The sequence below is a fragment of the Eschscholzia californica genome, unplaced genomic scaffold, assembly GCF_041429995.1.
Source record: "Eschscholzia californica isolate CP2 unplaced genomic scaffold, dmEscCali1.0.p SCAF_3, whole genome shotgun sequence".
NCBI lineage: Eukaryota > Viridiplantae > Streptophyta > Magnoliopsida > Ranunculales > Papaveraceae > Eschscholzia > Eschscholzia californica.
The window spans coordinates 27,768,252-27,785,950 of NW_028238420.1; the positions used below are offsets into that span (position 1 = coordinate 27,768,252).

The following is a 17,699-nucleotide window of genomic DNA, read 5'->3' on the forward strand; positions in this document are numbered from 1 at the left end:
ATTATAGAGTGTCTAGAGAGAGACTAATTTTTTTTTCTCCTTAGAATTTTGTTTTTCGCTTGCGACATTTTTCGAATCGACTCAATAAAATGCCGCTGGAACGAAAAAATCAGCAGGAAATTGTCACGCTCATTTTATGAACTGAATCCTATTCAAAATTGAAATAACCCTAAGAGGGACAACTTTATACTCTGTTTGCACATGTTATTAATATTGCATAAGAATCAGTCACATTATCCATCTTTTTTACACGATTTTCGCAATAAATCATCGTCAACTCGTCAAACTAGTGACCACTCTTAGAACCGATAATATTATTTTTGCCATGGTTTCTTCGTTGCAACATTCGAGAATAAGCGTGGCCAAAGGTCTTGTGGTTTTGTAGTGGTAACGGAGAAGTAAATAGATAAGAATACTGATAAGGGGTTTGGGAAAGGAGGGCGGAATAGATGAACACTAAAAAAACTCAATCCGTAGGTATAACCAACCACACCAAGCATCCTTCACAACTCTACACGTCAAAGTGAATAGGGACACGTTTACATTACAACTCCACATAAAAACATATTCAGAGAGGAAGTGTGAGAGAGAGAGAAAGAGATCATCAATAAATCAATCGAAGTGGGATCAATGGCGGACGAGCTATACCTGAAAACAATGGAGGAGAAAAAACTAGTAGGACCCTTTACCCCAGATCATAGAGAAGGTCAAACCAGAACTATGTCTGATTATATACAGGAAAGAGCTTCTTCTATTCCCGCTGGAAAACAAATTAAAAAAGAAGATGGAGAAACAAAAAGAAAATCAGATGGAGAAAGAAAAATAGAAGATGTAGAAATAAAAATAGAAGATGGAGAGGGAAAAAGAGGAGAAAGAAAAAAAGGAGATGGAGAAAGAAAAGGGGAAGATAAAAGAGAAGAAGAAAGAGAAGGGGAGAGAAAAGGGGAAGACAAAAGAGAAGAAGAAAGAGAAGGGGAGATAAAAGGGGAAGAAAAAAGAGGAGAAGAAGGAGAAAGAGAAGGAGAAGAAAAAAGAGAAGAAGGAGAAGCTGAAGAAGAAAGAGAAGGAGGAAATGGAAAGATGAGAATCACAGTTTTAGCAACTGTTGCAGTTTTAGTTATCTCATCACCATTTCTGCTAATTTTTAGTCCAATTCTAATTCCAGCTGGATTAATTCTTGGATCAGTCATGGCTGGTTTTCTGGTTGTAGCTGGAATAGCATTAGCTGGAGCTCATATGGCTGCCTGGTTTTATCATGTTATTACAGACATGAAAGAAAGAGGAGGACAAAGTGAAGAAGAAGAAGTGGAAAGGGAAAGAGATCAAGAAAGAGAGAGAGTGGAGGAGGAGGAAAAAGAAAAGGGGGAGATGGAGAAAGAAAAGGAGAAAAAGAAGAAAGAGGAGTTAAAGGAGAAAGAAAACAAAGAGAAAGAAAAGGAGATGAAGGAGAAAGAGGAGGAGGATGAGAGATCATCATCATCTGGGTCATTGTTGATTTCAATTATGTCATTAATAAAAGCAACTAGAACTAGTTTAGCAACAGCAGGACCATTTCTATGGATGATGAGGATAACACTTTTATCAACTATTGTAGCTCTGGTTATAGCATCACCATTTCTTCTGATTTTCAGTCCAATTCTGATTCCAGCTGCATTGATTATTGGAGCAACCATTGCTAGTTTTGCAGTTGCAGCTTCAATGGCATTAGCAGGACTTCATATGCTTGCTTGGAGTTATCATGTTATTAGGGACATAAAAAGAAAGAATATTGGTGAAGATTACATTAAGGAATAAAAGTTTGAGAGACTGAAGGAAGGGGGAGGTCATATGGTTAATGTAAGAGACTTTAAAAGTAGTGACTAAAGAATAATGAGTCTTTTAATACTAACTATTTGCATAATGTCAATAATTACTTGACCAATTTGCATTCTATCACGGTTGAAGTCAGTGGAAAATGATGCTATGCCTCGTACGAATCCCGGCACGATGACGTGTCGGTGCCATGATTTAGAGAGAGAAATTCTTTCTCTAAAGAATAATGAGTCTTTTAATGTAATTACTTGACCAATTTGCATTCTATCACGGTTGAAGTCAAAGAAAAATGACGCTCCCGTACAGGATGACGTGCCGGGTCATGATCCCGTCGGGATTGGTGCTGGGCATTCTATCACGGTTTTGTAAATCAAAATATTTGAGAAAGAATTGTTTGGTGTATGGGAATCTTCGTGCATTACACCTAGTGCTTCATTTACAAGGAAGTGGCACTTCCTTACCCTACCTCATGTTGGTATAAAGCCCTATCACCATGGTATGAAGCCCTATAACCAAGAGTGTTATCGGCCCATAATAATTTGAAACATTCTCTATTAAATGATCATGAGGTTGATTCAAGCTCATAATGCGTTGAAGGACAGCAGGAAGAGCAAGCTCATAACACAGTTTCGCAATGTTCTTGAGTCAGCTGTTGGAATAGAGCCGATTTTGGCTCGACCCGATTCGTCAAACTCAAAAACGGAATGCTCCATTGCGTTCGTCTCGTCGATCTCTTCAATTTAGAGCAAAGAATCACTCAAATCCGATTCCGGATGAATGAGAAATTCAAGTTTAAAGTTTGGACGAAGATCGGTTGAAATAGGGACTAAAATGTCAAAAGGGACAGAGTTAGATTGGGGGCCATTTCAGCGAAACAAGCTCGTCCAAATCTGGACGGCTAGCGTTCATCGCGCGGGAAGGCGCCAGATCCAACGCCTGGCGTTCACTCCGCTTCTGGCACGCTTCGGGATCCCATCTAAAGGTCATTCAGTTCGCATGTTGGGTAAGTTTTGGGATTGATCCAACAGCTCATGTTCTAGCCGAGTTTTTTAGCTAAATTTGATGGCCCAGAATTCAACCGAAATTTCCAGTTAATTAACCAACTCCTTGTCAAGAGTTATGTCCCAAAAACTAAGGGTTTTGTCCCCAAAACTCAAGAGATATGTCCCAAACTAATGTGCCTACTCGATTCCTATATAAACCACCCAAACCCACTTCATTTCACACATTCAATTCATTCTCTTCTTCTATTCTCTTCTAACAATTAGTATTCTGTGTGTCTGGAATACGGATTGGGAAGTAATTCTAGTATATCTAGAAAAAGGAAGAAAGAAGTTTCGAGTGAATTTTTCAGGCGTCTAGAGAAGATCATCCGCATAAGTCTAAGAGCTCATAATATTTACGAAGGTTCGTCTGCTTTCAGAATATAGAAGTACCATTTTAAAATTCTGAAAGGAAAGTTGTTGTATCCCGAATGCATACACCCTAACGTTTGATACTGTTACGGGGGCGTAAAATGTCTTAAGGAAAGAGACCTTATTCTCGCCTCGACTCCGTTACTCTCGTCTATCTCGGTTAATCCGAAAGAAGGAATATTGATAAATCATTATTCTCTAATAGTCTATCTCTCTATAAGTTAGAGAAAGGAAACTCTGTCTAAATCAATCCAAGACAGAGAGAAATCGACTTATCGATTGATAACCAGAGGAACAACATCAGCTTGACAATTTCAGGGTCGTCAGTCTGGCAAGCCAACTCACAATAGATTTAACCCCCTTGCCCTTCTACACTGCTACAGTGGATATATATAAACTTATTCTTCTACCATCTCTCTCAAATAAAATCGTAAAAGCAAGTTCTGAACCGGGTTCTGCGAAGTGGATGATTCCGTCGATGTGGGACTATCACAATTACAATCCCCCCACCCTCAGCGAATAGTAGTGCTCGACTTAGATATTGTAGATATTGTGATAGTCCCACATCGCTCATGAGAGTGTGGGGAGCTTGGGATATAAGTGCACCATCAAGCTTAGTTAGTATTGACGCCTTTTGGGCGGGCTCGTAGAATCTTCACCAAAAATAAAATCTCGTACTTGTGGACTTAGGCTTGGGGTGGTAAAAGCTGGGATAATATTGTTAACTTCTAAGGGTTGGAGCATCACTAGTGGTATCAGAGCCACAGATGGCTAATCCCACATTGCTCACATCCCACATCGCTCACATCCCACATCGCTCACGAGAGCATCCAGAGCTTGGGCTATAGGTGCATGCTCACGCTTAGCAAGGTACTGAGACCTATAGGTCGGTAACTGCTAAAGCTTGGGGCGTCACACTGACAACACTAGGCTCGTTGTAGTGTATCAATGTTTCTTTCATCGACCTTATCTGTAACCGAAACCCATCTTATTAATGCATATGAATTTCCAGTTGTTTAAAGTCGTTCTCTTACTTTTTTTTGGTTTTCTGAATCTCTTTCTTTGCTTTTGTACGAACTTAATCTTGTACTGGCCTCTTGAAACTGAACATTCCTACCCTTGTATAGTACTTTGAGGTTTCATTCTGACCCTTAACACACATTCTGAGCTCCCGTGCTCTGAACTCTGGCTGAAGGCTTTGTTCTGATCTGGAAAGACTTCAGAACTTATAATACTTAATTACCATTGAACAATCTTAAAATGATTGTTCTAGCTAGTGAGCTTCGTCAAGAAAAATCCGACCCTCATCGAAGAGCTATGTCATGACCTCTTTCAAAGATTGTTCATTATAATGTTGTTAAAAAAGTTTGATTGTCGCTGAAAATTTTAGCCGACTGGCGACCATCGCCGGAGAAGATGATGAGGTGGAGATATAGTGATGACGTGGAACAGAAAGGGGATGGGATGGAGGTGAGAGAAGTGTCTTTAATGTTTTGTAAACAAAATTCACTTTGACCCCCTAGTTTTTTAAATAAGTTGAAACTTTTTTGGGAATCAACCCCCTAATTTATACCAGTCGTCGGATGTGATCTCTATTAAGTTCCCACCAAAAATGAACGGTCAGACTTATTCAAAATAATCAACTGACCTGTTTTTATACATATTAGAATAGAATTAGAATTAGATTAGATTAGATAGATAGATATTAACATTTCATTTCGTCCAAACGTGTGTAAGAAGGAAGGGTGACTCCCTCTTCGGCCCACCTTGTCTCACGCTAAAGGTCAAAACTTGATATTGTCGTGGGCCTCTAACTTGCAAGTTGCTTGGTAAGAGTGAAATATGACTCATTCATCACTCTAACCTTTACTGCCACCGACACTTTCCTCATTACATTATTTCCAACTACTTTGACAATATTACAAAATCTATTAGTACTAGTTTCCTTCTGCAAAATAATGAGCTCAGATGGTTCATTTTTTCTTACCAATTTATGACACCTCCCCTATAATTGTGTTGTTATTTCTTTTAAGTAGTCCTTCCCAATATTGTGGGAGACTAGTACAGGACTTGTTAGCCTTACCCATTAAGAGCACTTATTTGTGTTTATTGATGATTTTGGACTCTCTTAGGATAGTTTTTGGAATTGAATTACTAAAGGAATATATATGACTAACCTATTAAGTGTTCCCGTACCACGTACGACTTTAAGCCAACATATGTACCTAGTATTTAATAATTTTTCAAATTAATTATAGAAGTTAAATCTTCTGGAAAAGTTAAATTACTTAATTAGAGCAAAGTTAACGAGGGATGGAATAATCAAGCCCCGCTTATAAAGATAGAATAAACCTAGAGAAGATAAACTAAAATTAACATCTCTTTCAAGACTTGGCTAAAAATGGGACTAGAAATGCTATATCTCACAGTTGAAGGGACAAACAGGTGTATCGTCCTATTTAGAGGGTTTAAACAGAGATTAACCATATTTCTTACAAATAAGCTATGGTTCAACACTTCAACTTAAGAACAAAGAGAGGTACAAGAAGAAGGGTGTGAAGAAATTACATCTCTGTTTTAAAAAAAGAAAAGAAATTACATCTCTCTTTCTGTAATTTCATAATAGTGAACAAAGTAAAATGGTTAAAATATATAGGAAATTGGGCAGATTCCCTGAAAATATTAATTTAAAAGACAAATTAATTTTTTCCATTTTTTAAGCACGAATAACTTCCCTGAAAATATTTACCTATGAAATTGCTCACAACCATACCAATATAAATTCAGGTTATTTTGAAAAACTCGACGGCAACAGAAAAAGAAATGATGCCTTCGAATTTTTTGTTAGCTAAACTCGCAATAGTTTTTCTATCAAATCACCAAGCGATTTTAAATTTATTTTTGTTAAAGCAATCTAAAGAAAGAAGCTCCAATTTCTTGTTTCTGTTAAACGAATTAGTTCGGGTTCTTGAAGGATCCTGATAGTAGAAAATAATAGAAGGAAAATATGTTATTGTTTAAAGGTATAATCTTAGTTTCTTATTACTTATCAAAAAGTTTCCTCCTTGTGGTGCTTTTAAGGCCGAAGTTTAATAAGTACTTAAGATCCTTATGGACTTGGATCTTTGATAGGATCCGAGATTAAGTTAGTAAAACATTAGGCACGGTTCTACCCCCATGATTCGGGATTGAGGTATTTGGTTCATAGGATAATGATGACTTTATTGGAAGATCAATCAATCCGGTTCAATTAGGAGTCGTAATGCTTAGCTAGAAGCCGCTTACGATTGTCGGATCAATTCGGTTATCCGCGGCTAACATAGACCGGATACTACAACGGGTTACACATAAGAATTGGTAACTTGAACAGTGAGAATAGACTAATGGGAACTGGTATATAGATGGATATGATCCAATCTAAGAGATAGAAAGAATCAGACTCGAAAGAGAATTCCGAAAAGGCAAAAACTCACTTTGAAGGGGCAACAAAGGATTCCCTTAAAAGAAGATCCCCGACTAGCCTTATTAAAGGGGTGGGCCGGGCAGAGTAAGCCCATTAAGGGATACTCTAGCCGACCACACCATGGGGAAACCCTAATTAGGGTTTTCCCCATATTAAGAGTCCTAGTTAGTTTAACACTAACTTGTACTTATCTTTTCTGAGGGACTTTTTTATTTGAGTGGGACTCTACTAAGGTAATGCCTATATAAAACCCCATTATGAGTTCTGAAAAGGTGTGGAAATTTCTCAGAAGAAAATCACTCTTTTCAAACAACTATTGGAGAGAGAAGATTTTAGAGAAAAAGTTCCCATTTTATTTATCAAGTCTAGAAGAAGCAGTTCTTCATCTCAACCTTCAAGAAGGTCCTAACTGACTGAAAGAAGGGAGTTCGAGTTATACAATTCGGTGTCTCAAATAGAGGAGCTACACTTGAAGCTCTTTATCTTCCGAATACTGGTCGGAATTTAGTTCGTGGGAAAGCGAATAAAGGTATTCTTCTTCATTCTACTAGTTCATTGATTAGTTCATGTATAGATCATGGAAAACTTAGTGTGAATCATATGATGATTGAGATTCTGCTACCAACACTAGTAAGATGATTAGAGATGTATTTGATAAATGTAAAACCCAACATACCGCTCTTCCATCTTCCTCATAACTCAACGTTTCTGCTTTCATCCTCTCTTTCTCTCTAAAATCAATCACCACCAAATCAAGCAAATTTATTCTCATTCTCTCTCGATCTCTTTCTCGTTCTCTTTTCCTCTCTCTCGCTCTATCTCGAGCCCACCGTAGGTAATGAATCCACTACGGTGTTTTCCCATCGGTTATTTTTTTTTTACTAAGAGAAACCATATTCGGTATGGTATCACCGTATCATGTTCACATTATTCAGTGGAACCAGATCGATTTGAGCTCTGTGTTGAACAAAAAAATTAATACAACCAACAAATAGATCATAAACACATGTAAAACATTGTTACGAAATGTTCATATACCTCTTGGGAGACTGAATCTTGTCCAAAAATTGATGTTTGGATCTTTTGCCATTTCATCAAAAATTTGGAAGTTGTTTCATCCATGGTGGTTTGCAACAATAAAGATACTTCGTAGCTTCAGAGATGAGTGCAACAACAATATGAGATGTTGCACAATTTCGGTGAACCTTCCCCGTTACTAATGGTCGTCGGCGATGACAATTCTGGTATAAAAAGAGCGGAAGAAGAAGAATGTATAGGGATTTAAGTTTTGGGAAGATTTATGATTTTCTTAACTAAATTGCTAACGTGGGTGAAATACACCCTTAAAGGCGGGTTTGTTTCACCCACTCCATAGGAGGGCCTTTTAACCAAATTAAGTCAATGAAGTTTTACTAAGTCAACCGAGTCACGGGGAGGCCTTTAAACAAAAACGGAAGGCCCTATAAAATCTCCCTAACACTTATCATTTCACGAGTTGAAAATGACTGAGGAGCTAAAATGTGACAAAATTAAAAAAATAGTCAAAACAACAAGTGATTTGTGAGTCCTCCTCCCTCCTATATATATATATATATATATATATATATATAATAGGGAAAACCCTAGTGACGATTAGAATCGGGTGGACAAAAAAAACACACTCTCATCTCCTCACATCCATCATTCACCACCAAATCCACCATTACTATCTTCTAGTACTACTATTTTTATTCAATTCCACGTCAGCTTAACCTTTCCTTACAAAAACGACCCCTCAGCTTCTATACTTATGACATCTAACAGCACCACCAAATCACTCATAAATCCTCTCTCTCTCTCTCTCCTTCAATTATGTTTGTATCTTCTTTAGATTAATAAATGTAGTTCCCAAAAAGTAAATTTTATTTTATTATTTCTTCTTTCTTCAAAATACCAGTCCAATTAAATTTCCAAATTGAGTTCATTTTCCTTTTACTTCCTAAGTAAGAGATTTTCTTTACTTGCACGAGAATGGGTGGGTTTTTAAATTGCTGATGTTTCTCTGTTCTTAAACAATGAAGAAGTTAATGATGATGATGATGAAAAAACTATTATTGTTCTTACTCTTCATCACAGTTTTTGCTCCACTTCTTCTTTATACTGATAAACTTGGAACCTTATTCACTAATTCATCTAGTAAGTTGTCTCAATTAATTATAAAATTGAATTATCAGGACTCTGTTTTTTTTTTCTTCTCTAATTTGATAACTTTTTGTGTATTTTTTTGTTCAGGAAACAGAGGATTTGTTGAGGAAAATGATTTTACTCCAGTAAGTAATTAATAATACCCTAATTCATGATTCAATTTCAATTTATTTCTTTGAAATTAGAAATGGGTATGTTTAATTCTCTTTGTTTTATTCAATTCTATTTCAAATTACTAGGATTTGTCATTCAAAGAGGAGAAATCAAGAGACATTTATTTGCTCAATTCTAGAAAATCTGGTGAAATTGGAAAATTTCTTGAAGGTAATGTTATTCAAATTTGTCATCTTGATTGTTTAAATCTCAATTTGGATTGTTTATTAGGTTTTCAATGTTCAAAATAAACAGGGCGTAAACCTAGAGCTTTATCAACCACAGAAGATGGAAATTCAGGTCAAGATGATAACCGCATAAGGCAGACAACTTCAAGAAGGGTTAGGTTTCAAAAACAAGAATTAATTAAAGAACAAGAAAAGGAAGATGATGAAATTAATGTTGTGGACCAGGAATCTGAAAATGTCTCAAGTAAAATGGTAAATTAACTTCACTTTTAGTACTTTTCTTGAAAAGATAGTCAACTGCAAAAAATTAATCCCCAAAAAGGAGAGTCTGATACCAGAGAACTCTGGCTCAGACAAAAATCTAACTCTGAATCAGCTCGAGTTTGATTTCAGAATGTTTATTTTTGTTTGACTCGTTTGAATAGTTGATTTTGGCTAATGTGATGTCCATTTGAGTTAGATGATTCAGATTCAGACAATTAGAAAAAGCAAACACCGCCAAATATGCACCAATAACTTAATCTAATATGTTTTAGTAGTAATTTCGTTCTCAGGGAAGTAAAATTATGCGAGAATCTGGAGAAAGCTCTCGGAAAGGTGATTCTGTGACAAACACAGAGAATAAGACTCCAAGACGAAGTCGGCTATCTGATAGTCCAGATAGCCGTCTCCGACATCTGAAAGATCAGCTCATAAGGGCTAAAGTCTATCTCGGTCTTGCACGCACTAAAAACAATGGCCAGTTTATTAAGGGGCTTCGGTTTAGAATACGGGAACTTCAACGAGCAATTGGAGATGCTACTAAAGATTCAGAGCTACCTAGGAAGTATGTCACATTGATCTTGATCAATATATATATATATATAGATTCATCGTATGTTTGTTTAACATATGGTTTTGATTTTCGAATGCAGTGCCTACGGAAAAATGATGGCAATGGAGCAAACATTGGCGAAGGGAAGGCAGATTCAGGAAGATTGTTCTGGTGTAATAAAGAAGCTTCGTTCATTTCTTTATTCAACGGAAGAACAACTCCGAGTTCACAAAAAGCAGACATTGTTCTTAACACAACTCGCAGCAAAGACTCTTAGTAAGGGTTTTCATTGTCTCTCTTTACGTCTTTCAACGGAGTATTATTCCCTGAACCCTAGTCAGCAGCAATTCCAGAATCAGGAGAAACTTCATGACCGTCGCCTATATCACTATGCTATTTTCTCAGATAATGTACTAGCTTCAGCTGTTGTCGTGAATTCGACCATTTCTCATGCCAAGGTAAATAATGTCGTTACTCCCGTAACCTATTTCTATTCCGACCATCCGAAGCTTCGTCGATAGTTGAATATTTTAATGGTATGTTTGACAGGAACCAGCAAATCATGTTTTCCATATAGTTACTGATACACTTAACTATGCAGCAATGAGAATGTGGTTTCTTGCTAATCCACCAGGCAAAGCTTCAATAGAAATTCAGAACATTGACGAATTCACATGGTTAAATTCAACTTATAATCCAGTTTTGAAGCAGCTTAGTTCTCGATCCATGATCGATTATTATGTCAAAACTCGTCATGTCAAGTCCGATTCAAACTTGAAGTTCCGAAATCCCAAGTACCTTTCAATCCTTAATCATCTTCGCTTCTATCTACCAGAGATCTTCCCGAAGCTCAACAAAGTTCTTTTTCTAGATGATGACGTTGTAGTTCAGAAAGATCTCACCAAGTTATGGTCACTTAACTTGAAAGGGAAAGTTAACGGTGCAGTTGAAACTTGTCGAGAGAATTTTCATCGGTTTAATCGTTACCTAAACTTCTCGAATCCTATCATTTCTACTAAATTTGACCCTCGTGCTTGTGGGTGGGGATATGGAATGAATATCTTCGACTTAGATGAATGGAAGAAACAAAACATTACCGACGTTTATCACTCGTGGCAGAAACTGGTATGACTATGTATTCTAATAGAAAGTTTATTATGCAATTTCGATCTTAAGTATTAACTCGTCGTCTTGGCCAAATATTAAACATGAGAATGGAAGTTTGATCCTGAAATTGTTTTATGCTTTTGCAGAATCATAACAGACAACTTTGGAAGTTAGGAACACTACCTCCTGGATTGATAACATTTTGGAACCATACTTTTCCGATTGACTCGTCTTGGCATGTTTTAGGACTCGGGTATGATCCGGATGTGAAGAAGAAGGAAATAGAAGAAGCTGCAGTTATACATTACAATGGTAATATGAAACCATGGCTCGATATGGGCATTCCAAAATACAAAAACTATTGGACTAAATTCATCGACTATAATCAAGTTTATCTTCGTGAATGCAACATTAATTCCTAAGATTACCTTACATTGTTAATAGTTCTCAATTTGTTTTCTGGCATCAATGAATGTGAGATATTCTTTATTAGATTGGCAGATGTTATATTGTTTTAGGTAGCATTTGCTTCTTTTCTTTAAGAAGGTGGTGTTTTATTTTTCTCTTTTGTCCCAATTATCTTACTTAAATGAATCTAAAATCAACCTAAAATCAGACATTTTAATACAAGTTAGACACTAGATGTCAAACATTTTAAACTTTGTCCTGATTGATTGTTAAAATATCATAGTACGACATATATATATTTAGAGAGAAGAATAAGGAAATGACCGACAAATTCTATATTGCTCGGAAATTTTTCTACATAAAAACGAGGGGTAACGAAGCAACGCCCTAGAACCCGTCGAAGAATAATTATCATCATGAGTTCCAGTGCATTGCAATGATTATAAATCTATCTACAAAAGGATTTGAAATAGGTTGCAACTAAGTTCCAAAAGGTTTTACAAAGAGTTCGCGAAAGGGTTGCAACAGTTTGCAAAAAAGTTTCAGCAGCAGCAACAACTATCACAAAAAAATTCGGAGCGAGACATTACATATAGGACAAGAACATAGGATTCAGATCCTGTTGGAAGTTACTGCACCAATAAAATTCATCGAAAAAAATTCAAGATAATCTATTCAAAACGAAAAATGTTGTTTGTCCAAACCATTTAGACAATTGGAGTCTTTCTTGTGGTACAATCTAAAATCAGACTCTGAAAAGATAGAATTAAAAGAGAGGAGGGACAGGATTTATGGGCCTTTAATATCTTATATGCTATAAGACAATAATTTGAATCGAACCTTGTGCAATTCACTCACAGTCCAACTAGTGTACCAACTACACCTCTGTAACTTAGATGTCTAAATCTGTCTTTACCAATTTTAAAAAGAAGAAAGTAGGGGCTTTATAGTGGGGGGCCTTGGGCGGGGGATCGGCGTGCAACCCCCGCCACACGGGCCACGGCCTTGTCAGTGCTCGTCTTTAGGCAAAATAGAGATCGTAGTGCCGAGCTAATGCAGACCTCCCTACTCCGTTTCAAGACACAAGGAGGGCTCAGGGGTATATATTTGGTTTTGATCCACTTCTTCTCTTGCCTTTGTGTCTGCAAAGGGTTCAAGGTGCCGCCGTGGCGGCTCATGTCGATTTCACAACTCCCTGGTCAGAGTTGGTCTTAGGTGGTAGAGCTCTATTGGAACCCCCACCCTGATGACTCTATCATGGGTTTACTCGTGTGCTCGTGGGAACTGACACGTACGGTATAGGCTAATCTGATGACTTCTTGAAAATGAGGACCCAATAGGTATTAAAGTCGTATGGGATACTAAATCCTTATCGTGTATGAAAATGAGGATCAAAACAGCATAAACTATTCAGTTCCGGGTAGGTTCCAAATAAACTGGTGCCCCTTGGAACCAGTATTAATATATTTTTCAATTTAAACTGAACTTAAACATCTCTTAACAACTAAATAATGAAAAAAGAAAGTATCTTAATCTAATATTTATATCCCAAATAAACATGAGCAAAGAGAAGATTTTTCATACAACCCATCACTCTCAGGGTGTGAGAAAAAAGAAAATAAACTATCAAAGAATGCATGACAAGACAGGAGAGGTTACGATGATCTAGATGACGGTTCCACTTGGTATAAGAGCATCCTTAATCACTGTCACGATTCCGCTCTTTATGAAGTACCCATCTGTTTCTCTCGCTGCTTCTTGCACGTTGTCGCTGTTAATTATCTGAAACTCAAAGTATTCCTCACATTAACAATACGTAATTATCCTGGAATTTACAAATTTAGAAGAGAAAGTGATTGACAACCTTCACATTGTCTCCAATTCGAGCATTTTTGTCGATAATTGCTCTCTTGATGTGAGAATTCTTTCCAATACCAATTGGGACGCTACCTTTGGCAGCCAGAAACCTTCTGTCTGCATCAGTCTGACACGAAGCAAACAACATAAACAGGAATTGCTGATGAACGAAATTCAATCGATCTATAAAAGTCTAAATATGCCTACTAGATTTGCATTCAATAAGTATATTTGTTGTCTAGAAATGAGCTACCTCATAATAATCTGCTCCCATCAATAATGTGTCTTCAATGATGGCACCTTCTGATATGCAAGATCTGAGTCCAACCACAGAATGATGAATCTTGCAATTCTGCACAAACATAAATCGGGGAACAACATTTTTATAAACTTCGGAACCAGTTACTCTTCCTCGGTATTGAAAGAGAAAGAAACCTTGGGTGTTTTAACACATTGAAGACATATTCGTCAAGTTTACAAACATAAACATAGGATGAAGTATTCGGATTGGCATACCTTAATCACACAGCCCTCGCCGATAACACTATCAGTCACATCAGCATCAAGCATCTTGGAAGGAGGCAAATATCGAGGTTGAGTATAAATAGGAGAGGAACGATCATAGAAGCTGAGGATAAGTTAAAAGTCAAAATTATGTTCCACAATGAGGAAAAAAGGTTTTAAATAATATACTAATCTCGATTCTGTCTAAAAAGAATACCTGAAATCTGGTACTGGTTTCTTGGTGATCCCTAAATTTGCATTATAGAATGCCTCAATTGTACCGATATCTTCCCAATAACCATCATATAGGTAGGCTTGTACCTACAAGTCGAAATGTCAGTATAATAGAAACTTGTCCAATTAGGTTAATTGTTTTTGTAAATAATTCGAAAGTGGACCATAATAACTGGATAGTCCACATTTCTCATTCAGCACGAGTATTCTCGGAGAAAAGTACATTGTTCCAGATACAAGCAAATGGTTATGTACCCTCATTCCAATGGAAGTTGCACCAGGAATAACTTCACTTCCAAAATCGTTAGCTCCAGGGAATTTGTCCCGGAGTAAATCCAACATTACATCTTTGCTGACAACATATATACCCATACTTGCAATGAATGGCATCTCCTTCGCTCTCTTATCGTCGAGGCCTAGAATGGTAGTATCGACCTGAATAAAATCAAGAAATTCAGTAAAACACATACGTTAATTTTAGGATTAAGGTGTTACGTTGATTGAATACTAGTCAGTATAAAGACAACCCTAACCAGTTTCACTGCTTACCTTCATTGCTTTCAACTGCTCTCCTTTAGGTTTTTCGGCAAATTCAATTATCCGTCCTTCCTCGTCTATCTTCATTAGACCAAAGGCAGTGGCACGTTTTTCATCCATTGGTAATGCAGCAACAGTAATATCAGCATCTGTTTCTCTATGTGCCTGAATAAATCTCTCATAGTCCATACGGTATAAATGGTCTCCAGCAAGAACTAGAAATTCCATAACGTTGTGTTCCTCAAACAACCATAGATATTGACGTACCGCATCAGCTGTACCCTGTATAATACAAAACCATAGTCACAGGGAATCCGAGCATACAATTGTTTCCGGCGTATAGAAAGCACACTAGAATAGAACCGTAAAAACAAAAAGAACGAGATGTTTATACTGAGAAGATGGTAACTGGCTTTCAAATTACGGACTAAGTTTTGGATTACCTGGAACCAGTTTGGATTCTCAGGGCTCTGCTGAGCAGCAAGAACTTCAACAAAACCTTCGTTTTTATATCCACCCATATTACTAGCATATGCCCGAGAAAGATGACGATTAAGAGATGCAGAATTGAATTGTGTGAGCACATAAATCTTCGATATGTTACTGTTCAAGCAATTGCTAACAGGAATATCGATCAGCCTATAGTTTGCTCCAAGTGGAACAGCAGGCTTAGCCCTCTTCTTTGTTAGAGGATATAGACGAGTCCCAGCTCCGCCCCCAAGTATAATCCCCAAAACACTCTGAACAGAATCACATAAAACACTTTATGTCATATCCCACCCCCAAAACGAAAACGATACTTAACAGTTATTATATCATGAACATTCAATTAATGACACAATTAGGTCAAAGATAGCAACAAATTCTGTAATATAGATCTTACAGATTACTTCTGCCATCACAAAACTGGACCTCTTGTTATTAAAAATAATCTACCAAATCTCTAACTAAGTACAATATTTAAATCCAAGAAGGGTACTAACAACAAAAATCAAATCTAATAAACAATAACTATAACATCAACCAGAAAAGTTATATATAATTAATCCATCTTCACAAGTTTAGGTTATAATTAAAAAGCTTGTGGTGGGATCTAAGGTCTGATTAATGATCTTAATTGTACTTAATAGAATGTTGTTTAGTTGGTGCAGTAATAATACCTTCTTCTATTAATAAATTCAACTCATTTGTTAAACAAAATTTAAACCCATTGTCAGATTTATCAGATTAAATTATATTTTACACACAGAAAACCTAAATCAGAATGAGGATAAACTAACCCTAACCATCAATCCATCATTAAATACTAAACCCCATCTCATATTTCCAAATTTCACAAGATTTTACATTTCAATTTTCCAACAGCATTTTGATAACCTCAAATTAGATCGGATCGAAGCAGAATGAAAACAGTCAAAAGAGATTCTACTCAACTAAAAGTTAAAACCCTAACTGAAATGAAATTTAAACAAGAGGAGAGTAATTAACAAAAGATTCATGAAAATGTGAGAACATACTCGACTTGCATCTGGATCAAGACAAGTTTGAGAGTTGTTTGAATCAGAAACAGCTTTTATAAACGGAATTCTACCAACAGAGTTAGTATTCCGCCGGCGATTTAAAACTTTTTTAAATGGAATATGATCAGAGGAAATGTGAGATGAAGAAGATAGATTTTGGTTAGTAGGTCTAAGGAAAGTAGTAGTAGTAGTAGTAGTTTTTGGAGTGATAACCCTAGTTGGAGGATTTGATGATGGAATTCCTATAGCTGTCATCGCCATTGAAGTCACTCACTCTTCAAACTCATTTTTTTTTTTTCTTGTTTGTCTAGAGAGAGATCATAGAGAGAGATCATAGAGAGAGAGAGAGAGAGAGAGAGAGAGAGAGAGTTTATGTGAGTAGAGAGAAGATATTCTTCATTCATTAAAACAGAGGAAATATTTGCCACTTGGGATTAGGGAAAATTACGAGATGACCTTTAATTAGGAAGTGGGTTATACTAACATAACAAGCAACGCATAATACGAGGTAGCTAAAACGAATAAGGTTGACTAAGTAACCGGTTTTACCGGTAATGACTTTCACATTAATGATGGGTCTTGTTTGTTTGGAGGTTTAAGATTTGTCAATTTTTGTGGAGGTTTTTTTTTTGTTTATCAAATGGGTAGTATTTGGTACGAAACATTAAGAGTCAGATACTTTATTGAGACCCAGCTAAACTGTTATTTGCACCTGGGAGAAATTCTTTCTCTACATAGCCCATACTTTATTGAGAGTGCGGCTAAAGACACCCAGCCACTATAATGCTATTCTCCCTATGGGAGTGGACTAGAGGAGATTGACCTTAGTCAATTTCCTTTAACCCCAAACACCTATAGAGTCTGCATGTATCAAGGGGATGGATCGACCCGTTCCAGACCCGTTCAAGGGTATTTCGGTTTTTTTTTGTCCATCCACAAAAATAAAATAACATGATTTTTGTATGGAATCAAGCTTGGTTTGGCATCAAAGTTCTTTCCGTGATTGTTTTACTTTCTTTCTCTTTCTAAAACAAGGTTTTTTCTCTCTCTAACTCCTCGTTGCGGATCGATGATAATAGGTTCAGAAACAAGGTTGTTTCAATGATGGCGTGACGATGATGATGATGATAATGGGAAAAAATAAAATAAATAAATTAGGACAAGTGAAAGGGTGGAGAGGGGGTCTTGGGCGCTAATAGGCACTTTCCTCGCCTCCACAACCACCACCATCACTTTCCTACCACTGAGCACCAGTACAACCGTTTTTTTATTCTTTCTATCCTCTCATTTCTTCTTCATCTTCTTCCGTCCTCCTCTTTCTCTTCATCTCCTTCTCTTTCTTGTTCTCTTCCTTTCCTTCTCGTTCTCTTTATCACTTTTCGTTCTCTTTCTTTTTCTTTCCCTCTCTAAACATCAGAGGCGTGGAAGAGGGGGTGCAATTGGTGCCGGCGCACCGGCCCCCCTCTTCTAAGGGGCCCACTTATGGTATAAATATATGTAAAT

General features: G+C 36.9%; 3 protein-coding genes across 4 annotated transcripts; 2 read left to right on the forward strand and 1 right to left on the reverse strand.

Moving 5' to 3' along the window:
• The first annotated feature begins 490 nt into the window (after nt 1-490).
• On the forward strand, nt 491-1,888 carry LOC147549317 (uncharacterized). The gene has a single exon (XM_086671891.1). The coding sequence runs from the start codon at nt 631-633 to the stop codon at nt 1,792-1,794; it is 1,164 nt and encodes a 387-aa protein (XP_086528017.1). The 5' UTR covers nt 491-630; the 3' UTR covers nt 1,795-1,888.
• A 6,596-nt stretch (nt 1,889-8,484) lies between these two features.
• LOC147549318 (putative galacturonosyltransferase 4) lies at nt 8,485-11,699 on the forward strand. 2 transcript variants are annotated; one of them, XM_086670024.1, is made up of 9 exons: nt 8,485-8,704; nt 8,806-8,865; nt 8,962-8,999; nt 9,114-9,198; nt 9,283-9,467; nt 9,770-10,041; nt 10,130-10,487; nt 10,579-11,154; nt 11,283-11,699. In XM_086670024.1, exons 1-9 carry the CDS (start codon nt 8,701-8,703, stop codon nt 11,556-11,558), a joined length of 1,854 nt encoding a protein of 617 aa, XP_086526150.1. In that variant the 5' UTR covers nt 8,485-8,700; the 3' UTR covers nt 11,559-11,699. The 2 variants fall into 2 exon arrangements, with proteins under 2 accessions (XP_086526150.1, XP_086526149.1); XM_086670023.1 differs by having other exon boundaries at nt 8,615-8,865.
• Nucleotides 11,700-12,967: 1,268 nt separating this feature from the next.
• On the reverse strand, nt 12,968-16,930 carry LOC147549319 (glucose-1-phosphate adenylyltransferase small subunit, chloroplastic/amyloplastic-like). Its single transcript, XM_086670124.1, has 9 exons — nt 16,194-16,930; nt 15,120-15,416; nt 14,689-14,958; nt 14,395-14,574; nt 14,123-14,226; nt 13,918-14,029; nt 13,655-13,753; nt 13,409-13,528; nt 12,968-13,326 (listed from the first exon to the last, which is right to left on the reverse strand). Exons 1-9 carry the CDS (start codon nt 16,455-16,457, stop codon nt 13,210-13,212), a joined length of 1,563 nt encoding a protein of 520 aa, XP_086526250.1. The 5' UTR covers nt 16,458-16,930; the 3' UTR covers nt 12,968-13,209.
• Between the last annotated feature and the right edge of the window lie 769 nt (nt 16,931-17,699).